The sequence below is a fragment of the Neolamprologus multifasciatus genome, chromosome 11, assembly GCF_963576455.1.
Source record: "Neolamprologus multifasciatus chromosome 11, fNeoMul1.2, whole genome shotgun sequence".
In the NCBI taxonomy this organism is placed as follows: Eukaryota; Metazoa; Chordata; class Actinopteri; order Cichliformes; family Cichlidae; genus Neolamprologus; species Neolamprologus multifasciatus.
In genome coordinates this window covers 14,894,170-14,904,170 of record NC_140449.1, presented here as the reverse complement: position 1 = coordinate 14,904,170, position 10,001 = coordinate 14,894,170, and the positions used below count along the sequence as shown (strand labels likewise).

The 10,001-nt window shown below is 38.6% G+C and overlaps 1 protein-coding gene across 2 annotated transcripts in view; it reads right to left on the bottom strand.

Annotated features, from left to right (window-relative positions):
• Nucleotides 1–1,209: 1,209 nt before the first annotated feature.
• bckdhb (branched chain keto acid dehydrogenase E1 subunit beta) overlaps nucleotides 1,210–10,001 on the bottom strand; it is a 59,456-nt gene continuing 50,664 nt past the window's right edge. The window contains exons 10-11 of one of the 2 annotated variants that reach the window (XM_085176786.1): nucleotides 3,830–3,984; nucleotides 1,210–1,756 (exon numbers count right to left, since the gene is read on the bottom strand). In XM_085176786.1, the coding sequence (XP_085032912.1) occupies nucleotides 3,844–3,984 (141 nt within the window). In that variant the 3' untranslated portion in view covers nucleotides 1,210–1,756; nucleotides 3,830–3,843. The remainder of the gene's footprint in view (nucleotides 1,757–3,829; nucleotides 3,985–10,001) is intronic. The other variant, XM_085176785.1, reaches the window with a different exon arrangement.

Sequence of the window (10,001 nt, the reverse complement as noted above, 5' to 3'; positions counted from 1 at the left end):
GGAGGGATCACACTTACTGAAGCCTCTGGCTAGGGAGGAGGAACGAAAGGGTGAGGACTGAAGTCTGGCATTTATCTTTTGAATTGCATTACTCAGCAGATCTAAGGATATATTGTTGGCCTGCTGCTTTTTTACTAGGAAGTGCAAGACTTGCTCATGCTTTCCTAACACCTGCTGGCTGAATATCATCATATGAACAGCAGCCGAGTCTGCTGAGCCCACTGAGTGGTCAAATCATTCAGTTATATTTACAAGAATGAACAAACTGGGAAGCAGGGTTCAGGCTACAACTATTCACGAAGACTACTTAAAGCAAAGCTTACCCAAGACTGTTCACACACTCGATATCGACTTTCATGCTAGTCAGAATTGTTTTTGCCTTACAGTATATACTACATTTCTATTTATGTTTACAAGTTTCAGTAAGTCGGTGCACTTATTTCCCATTTTCTTAGCAAAATGTCGTCGGGAAACTGACATCCCTCCTATTATTTTATACTATATTTTGTTTCTCTTTATTTTTGTGTTGTTCAGCACTTTAAAAACACACCAGCAATACCAAAGTGCTATATAAATAAACAATGGTGATGATGAAATGTCAAGACAGGAGGGGTGACGTTTGCCCAGCACATATATGTGGCGCATTAAGCACTGGTTGAGGGCACGATTGCTTCTTGTCAGTGTTTATTAATGGAATTGAGGGCAGGTTTTCAACTACTGTTTTTATTGTCCATTGAGAAACCATATCTCAAGATTTTCAGAAACATGCAGTAAATGGGAAAAGGCTCCCAACCACGATCATGATTGATTCCATGTTGAAATCTAAAATGGCAAACACGGACAAGAGGTTTAACAAGAAAACTGATTTCCTTATGGAAGCGCTGATAAGATGGAAAAGCCTTAAAACATCCCAGTAATGGCCATGTGATAAAGTTCTACAACTTTTTCCATTGTTTCACAATTTTACATCTTTAAATCAAAGCTGCGATAACAGAAAACCCATCAGCTCATCTTTAGACTCCTTGCAGGCTGAACAAGATGAGCAGATGGCTGAAACATCAAAAGTGGTGCAATAAATACAACAAAATATATTGAATGAGCAGTAAAATATAGCTGTAAAATATTTTACCAGACCTCTTGAGCAGAAATTGTTTTCCATTTCCAACATGACAAAGTAAATCCCTACAAATCCAAAACACCAAAACCAAATGCTTTCACCAATTCAGCATCTTTTATTTTCCTTAAAATCCACAGATCCACCTTTATTAGTACAACAAGGTTCAGTTCATGTCAAACTAAATGAAGATTAGAGCACAGTTGGACACATTCAAATCAAAAGTAACAACACAGAGAGGCAGACAGTCACAAATGAAACCAAATACACTTTTCCCCACAGTATCCAACTTTGACCTAAGAGATAACTAAATCACATCAGTTTTACATGGAGGTTCATCGAGCAAATGAAGTCACTTATGTCTTGCAGAAGAACAAGGCTCTCTAATTCAGAGATATGGTAACAGTCTTTTAGTTTGAGGACACAGAACAACATGGAACCCATCTGGTTACTGCTTTCTGATTGGATGGTCAACAAAGTGTCTTTTCCTGGCTGCTCTCCACTGTCTGGATGAAAGAAGAGGAAGAAGGAGAGGCGATCAAGTTCAGGGCTACCAGGAGTTGGCTCTGGAAAAGGAGAAAGATTCAATAAGTGAAGAACTTGGCGGTGTGCTGTAGATGGCAGATGAGGAGGAAAACAGATCTGGATGGAGATAGTGAAGAGTGAGGATGAGAGGTGACATGTGTTGGATGCGATTAGAGATGTAATAAATGCCTCTTTCAGACTTACAGGCCAACATTTAAAAGGGTATAACTCAAGGTGACAGTAATAATTAAAAAGGAATTGCAAAAGAGCTCTCAATACATTATTCAACATTTCTGGAAACAATCAAAGGACCAGAATCAAACTGTTAGTATTAGATTCCCAGGATGAAGTTCCACAAATCCAGGGGCATACCCCTGTCATCTATGTCCTGTTAACGCTTGGCATTAAAATGAGCCTTGGGTGGTCTGATTACAAGGTGGTAGGTATTTAAACACACATAATAAATGCTATGGCATTTTCAGAACTCTCCAGCTTCACATCAGGTACATACACTGTATGCAGAGTGACCACATGCACGTCCTCAACTACAATGACAAATCTATGGCAATTTATTTTGATTAATTTACAGTTAGATTAGCAAATCCAGACAGGTGTTACTACAGCATTTACTAAATTTTTACTGAGAAATTTGTACATAAACAGTTTTGGTATTTGCTTCCAATCAGGGTTACAAAGTTTACAGTTTGTCAAATGTAATTTTTATGTTGGAGCACAGTAAAAGATACAAGTGCAAATAGAACAGTAAATGTTACAGTTAGAGATATTGGTAATCACATTATTGGTAACAACAAAGATACAGGAAAATATGTGCCTGGTCTTTAGTGCCACTTCCTTTTTTGAAAGAAATAAAATTAAGTTTAAAATGGGAAAAATTACATTTATGGATATGAAACTTTGCAAGAAACAAAAGTAAAATGAGGCTGACTGTATTTGACAGTAAGTACCCCCCCCCCCCCCCCCCCCCCCCTCAAGTTACATACTGGATCTCCTGTCCAGCCATTTTCTTAATTGCTTATTAAATTCAGGGGCGGGTGAGAAAACAGTGCTCAGAAGCACCATACTGATTCTTACAAATCCCTCCAAAAAATACAAAGTCACAAGAAAATCAGACATATCATTAAAAAACGATTTATTTTTAATTTTTTTTTTTTTTTACTAAAGGATGATTTCTGTTAAGAAATGGTTGAAAAAAGAAAAAGAAAAAGAAACGTATTTCTCACAAACTCAGCTATAGAGAATGATCGTCCTTACTGTATGCAGACACGTGTGCAATTACCCCCTAACAGTCCGGCATGAGCCAGGAAAAACCCTGTCTTCACTGGAAGTAATAAGATGATGTCATCATCCCAATACCTCACATAAGATGACTTCAAACATCTGTATTCTGTACCATGCAGAACATTTGGAGAACCTGTTAAATGTTACTAGACAATATTAGATAGACAGTAACAAAGTAGGACTAGATACGATCACACACGCTCAGCTAAGCGCTAAAAACAGATACAACAAAGATGGACCATGAACACTCTAGCTCTACTGAAGCTTACCCACGCAAGAGGTCAACTTTATTTTTCTCATCTCAACTCCATTAACTTTATGGGCGAACACTATTTAATAGTTGGAGCGCTGTATTACACAGTTACATGAAAACCAGATGCCTTCATTTTTTTTCTTACTTATAAAACTGTTAAATTGTTCCCTCTTAAATAAATTGAAAAATTTGGTGTTGGTTTAAAAACAATAAGAGTGTATTAGTCATTGGAGTTACAACTAGCAACCTGTAATGTTTGTAATTACCAAAATTTGCACATAACCGTTCAAATGCACAATATCTCCAACAGTGGCAACTACCAACAGATAAATAAAATGCAGTTTTGCATGGCAACAACATTTGTAAGTCTTAATAAAAATCCTCTACATGTGCAGTGACGGCTTATATGAAACACAATCTGAGTGTTTAAGAGAAGAGGCAATCAGATTTCCTATGATGCTTCTTGCTCCTGAAGGCAGGTTGTAGTTAAGTTACCTTCTCATGTTTGCATTACTGATATAAATAATACATATTACAGGGTAGCTGTTGGCAGGCTTTAATATAGAATAAGAGTTAGAAAATTACATAATGTCCCATCATAAATTTGCTTCAAAAAGAAGCTGTCAGATTTCTCCTACCTGATGGGGGTGGTTCAGTAGTTGATCATCTTCTTGATTGCTTCAAAGCACTTCCACTTGTCTGGGATGTAGAAGGGCTCAAAGATGTGCGGGAAGGGGGTGTCGTAACCGCAGACCCTGCTGATTGGAGCCTCCAGGTTAAGAAAGCACTCCTCCTGCATGATTAGAACAAATGCCACCATCGTTATTATTAGTATTATTATTATTCTTATTGCAATTCATCATTCATTCAGACAGGAACGCTAACATGTTCATGCATTAACTATGGAAAACAGTCTTACTCCTGCGTGACACATATACACTGAGTCAAATTATGGATTGACAAAGGTTAGGCCAGCAGAAACCTTAAAGCCACGATAATCCAGTAGTCTTATAAATGACGTGCAATGTGACTGAGGCCAACCTGTTATTGAGTCAAATATAAAGAGATTAAATGGCGTAAATAAATAAATGAAAATGTTCAGTAAGGCAAAGATCCCAGCTTTTCTTAATGAGCTGTATAGATAAATGACCAAAACATCGACAAATCTTCTTTGCAGACCCACAGTTTGTTATCAAGGCTAGAGCATGACATGCGCATTTTTAGCTAAGTGTGCAATAGCGTCAAAACTTTTGATATGAATTGTGTGCTCCTGATCATGTAGTACAGATAAAACAGATGTGGGTAACATAAAAATAATTTTATTTGACAGAAACACTATTTCTAAAATTCAGAAATGGACAGCGTGTGTTTGATTTGAAGGGTTTTTTGACAGTTTTTCAGACTTTTCCACCAAAGCAAGATCATCATCACTGGTACTTCCTCAACTCAGCATTTTGACCGTGGCGATTTGTTTTCACCTTCAAGTTTATATTCACAGAACTACTGACAGCAGAGAAACAAACTACACGTTGTAATAAAGGTAAATTTAGGGCAACAGCAAAATGGTATTTGACAGTTAAACAAACTTTACTTTGATCAATATGTATAATATGATCTAACGTGGCTCATTCAGACTGCTCAGAGCAAAGTATTACTGGGACAATTTGGACAGAGTACAAAACAAGCCATGACTCGTGTCTCCATAGTGGCTTTTGACCTCTTCCTGTGGAGACAAAGCAGAATGAAGCTGACCAAAACACTCTGAATGGGACAAACCCCCTGATGAGTTACACGAACACACTAGGAAGCCTGTGCGCAGATTTGCAGAAACAGACCTGAAGTGCACTCTTTCTGATTAACCTTTCAGATTAAACTGAGCTGCGAACAACTCAAAGAAAAAAACAAAACAACAACAACAAAACATTATCTGAAGTTACAGTCTGATACCGAATGAATGCCGTTGTCTTTGCTGACTGGCTGCCATGGAGCACTCTGACAGTCGGCAAGGCAGGACTTGAATGTTTCACACTATGTTCTTCATTTCTTATGCAACATCTGGCAGAGTCTAGAGGAATGTCAGACTTGATGGGGAGATCTTTTATGCTTCAGTGATTTTGCAGCCTGTAAAAGTGCAATGCAACAAGAGAAACTAAGACAAAAGAAAGACGACTCCAGCAGCAGTAGATTGCTGATGTGTGTGGAGCTGATGTTAAATGGTAAAATGGTAAATGGCCTGTATTTGTATAGCACTTTACTAGTCCCTAAGGACCCCAAAGCGCTTTACACATCCAGTCATCCACCCATTCACACACACACATTCACACACTGGTGATAGCAAACTACATTGCAGCCACAGCCCCCCTGGGGCGCACTGACAGAGGCGAGGCTGCCGGACACTGGCGCCGCTGGGCCCTCTGACCACCACCAGTAGGCAACAGGTGAAGTCTCTTGCCCAAGGACACAACGACCAAGACTGTCCAAGCCGGGGCTCGAACTGGCAACCTTCCGATTACAAGACGAACTCCCAAGTCTTGAGCCACGAACGTTAGTACAGTGGAGGTTTCCAATTCACGTCTGCGACCATCAAATAGGACTTTGATACCAGGGGTGTCAAAAGTCCCCTTAATTACTACAGAGTGGGCCATTTATATGGATACACCGCAATAACATGGGAATGGTTGGTGATATTAAAGTCCTGTTTGTGGCACATTAGTATATGTGAGGGGGCAAACTCCTCAAGATGGGTGTAGACCATGGTGGCCATTTAGAAGTCGGCCATCTTGGATACAACTTTTGTTTTTTCAATAGGAAGAGGGCCATGTGACACATCAAACTTACTGGTAACGTCACAAGAAAAACAATGGTGTGCTTGGTTTCAATGTAACTTTATTCTTTAATGAGTTATTTACAAGTTTCTGACCACTTATAAAATGTGTTCAATGTGCTGCCCATTGTGTTGGATTGTCAATGCAACCCTCTTCTCCCACTCTTCACACACTGATAGCAACACCGCAGTGGACATGTATCAAGCTTCTCCATTAGGCAATCCAATGAACAAGTCTGGACTGGTACTCCTAAACCTTGTAGAAGGCCTTCTCAAAAGAGTGTAAGCTATTAAAGCTGCATAGGGTGGGCTGACATCAAAATGGAATGGGATGTCAAGTTCATATGAATGTGAAGGCAGACGAGTGAACCCTTTTGAAAATATAGTGTATTTGTATATGTTTTTGTGAGTTTGACACTTCCACATTACCATTAAATTGCACAGTGCTTTTTTAAGCCATATTTTTTTAAACTGGATGTGGCAGATATGATACAAAGTAAAACTCATATAGGCAAATTAATATTTATTAACAAAACAAATTGTCACGTTTCAGCAAACTTTAAAGAGTTATGTTCATTACTTCTTAATGAACATACAGAAAAGCAGCGTGACTGTGGTGGTGACGGATGATTGCTGTTTCACATTATTCAAATGGTCTGGATTCACATAAACCATGAAATACTAAGAAATATCCAATCATATGATATTTACACGAACAAACTAATTTTCCCGTCATATTCAACAGCCCTCATCCCAGAGCTTCAAACACTTTTCTGTTTGTTTACATTTCAAAAAGCATGCGGTTGTGTTAGTTTATGTATTTCTCCCTACTCCTCCTCCTCCTCCTAATTTGACAAGACAAGAGCTGCAAGTAAAGGCCAACTGCTGCTCTGCACTACTGTGCTCTGCAACTTCGCCACACTTTTTAGAAACCTCAAAAAACCACTAAAGTACTCATGAAGCTTTCTCAAAGCTACTAAAACTATTTCCATTTAGAGAAGTGGTACATCACAACAGAGAAGTCTCATTTAACTGCAGGGTCATGCAGTCCTGGTCAATGTAAAGAATGGGGACTATCACCTTATTTATTCACCATTTGAACTGGGGCTTCAAATTTTAAACCAACAGACTGCAAAAGTGTATATGAGCTTATTTTTTGTACTTCAAACAAGTTATGCAACGACTGGAAATTTGTTCTAACATCACTATTTGCATGGAAATAGGTTTAGAAAGGACCATTTATTCTGAGACCTAAAATCAGAAGACTGGATCGGCAAATGAAGACCTGTTTAGTGGTCACTGTGGTCTCTCATTTTGGTTCCAGTAAAAATTAAAACCTAAACCCCACAGGGAGCTCCACCTGATTTACCATAAAGTATTTTCTTTCCCTGCTGCTGGCACCATTATTTGTCCAACATCTGGACACAGTGCTCTACAACTGGCAATCTGCTCCACCCAGCTAATTTACTGTGATTAGCTTTAATGAATGTACACTGAATGGAGACAACTAGTTCAACAAACCTTCCTTTCCACTTCTCTGTTCTGTTTCCTCCTTTTCTTGTGAACTCCAGAATAACCTGTGACTGATTTGCTCCAACAGGCTGCGGCAGATATTTTTCCATTTCTCTACAAGTTTGCTTGAGCGCGCTACTTTCGTGTGCTGACAAATGTCCATGGCCTTAGGGTCTATGAAGGAGATTGAAAAGAGAACGTGAGAAGTAGGAGGGGAAAACACACTTGTTCTGAACCGTTTTGTAAAGTCTGAAGCTTTCACTGAACAGTGGTGCTACTGTACAACTGTTGCAGACGGCAGACATGTTTTACCTCTGCTAACACAGAATGTGATAATTTGCAAACCATTTAAAAACTAGATTTTGTTGACATGACGTTGAAATGCAATGTCCGTATCTGTGAAGGCATCACTGATGCTTGAAGACAGACTACAGCTTTTGGAGCAACATATGCTGTCAAACAGACAATGTCTTATTTAAGCAGGACAGTGCCAATCCACATTCTGTATGCAATCCAAGACCGTCAACGGGCACTGACTTATCACCAATTTAAAAAATTTGGTTAACAAAAGAGATCTTGAATTGCTGAGCAGCTGAAATTGTATATCAGACTAAAAAGGGCAGACACTGGCTTTTCAAAGTTCAGCAGCTGGTCTCCTCAGTTCCAAAATGCTTACAAGGTGTGTAAAATTTTGCAAGGATGACATCTAATATGTTCTTTTTGTGCTGCTACTTTTTAAAATAAATAAATAAATAAATACATACATAGTTTCAGTGATTTGCTCTTTTTTTTTTTTGTTCTAGTTTTAATCTGCATTTTACAAAATATACCAGCTTCTTGGAATCTGGGCTATTTATTTGGAGATGCAGATTAATTAAAAGACTAGTTTTTTAGCCTTGCACATAGAATTTAAACACCATTAATGGCTTTTATTAGCAGGTAACTGTGGCTCTCATACTCATTTACTGAAAAACCTGTAAACTTTGTAAAGTCAAATCTCAGCGTTGAACAGGAGTGTGCTTGAATAGACAGCCTGCAGCAAAGCTCTGGCACTCATAATAAGATTGTATCTTGTTGGGTCTGGATCAGTCTTTTTGCTCCTGTGCAGCCTTGACTGAAAAGCCCTGCTTTTTTACATTATTCATTTGACAGCAGGATATGCAGTGAAGGAGCTTTTGTCCAAGGTATTTATGAAATGATGAATTTCTGTTGAAGACTGAAGAGGGGAAAAATACCACACCACATGATGCTTTCTCTTCATCTCAGGGTATTAGTGGAAGCAACAATGTGATGACCCTTGTCCACTGAGATTACAACATTGAGATCTATTCTCTGTCCGACTACAGAAAACTAGTCAGACGGTACCAGGGAGTTTGGTCTTTTTGTCTGGATCAGAGCTGTAATCTCCTTTAAATACATCTACTGGAAGTGGGAGAAAAGTACAGCAGTTTGACTGCCTGCCATCCCAGCTGGATGGGGGATGGCCATGCATCTCAGATTTCATTTAAATCTGTGTTTATCTTATGAGAGGTGCATCATTATATGTAATATACTTAAATGTCAGAATAAAAATATGTCAACAGGGCAGTTGCAAAAAAGCTCGAGTCCTGCAGTGGTGCAGGATTTAAAAATACTACACAGCGGGGGCTTAGAATCAAAATGATGATATTTAGATTGTCAGAAACACCCGCAGATTGGAGGTTGCAGTCAGACAGGGGTAGAAAAAAGCCAGTATCACATGCTATATCAGTTAAGAAAGTCCCAAGCCAAACCAGCTAGATTTCAGTTATTGTTAAGTTCGTGACTTCTAAACGTGTTTTTAAAGCTCTCCCAATGATAATGAGATTGAAGGACAGATACAGCATGTATGCAACGTCTCTGTTCTGATCTTTACTCACATAGTAATCAGGGCTCTAGACTAACTTTTTGCCATAGGCGCACGGGTACGCCTAACTTTAAAAATTTAGGTGTACCGGCACAAAAGTTAGGCGCACTCAAATTTTTCAACCGCATCGCTTAACACCACAGTTTTACATGTGATTTTTTAAAAAAAAAATTTAAATTTTTTTTTTTTTTTAGTTGCACCACTGAAAAATTTGGTCGCACTCTAAAGCCCTGGTAATTGTAAGCTGATGCTATGCAAAGTAAATTTAATGTTTTGAATAAGTTTGCAAAGTAAAGCACAGATAGTTCATCGTGTTATGCTGAGTTAAGGATAAGGCAAGTTGCTACTTGTCGGATGTTTGGCAAAGAAGAAATGAAATAATACTAAGAAATACAACAGAAAGGCTTGAGTGTCAGAGCTGTGAATGTGACATTGTTTTGTTGTTGTACTGTTGATATTAGACCTGTGGAAAAACCATTGAGCTCAAAAAGGATCCACTGTAAAGAAAAAACACGGAGGCCTCTTACTAAAGTTTAGTGGGTATGAGAACAATATGATATGTGGGAATTGCAGTTCTTCTAACAATAAG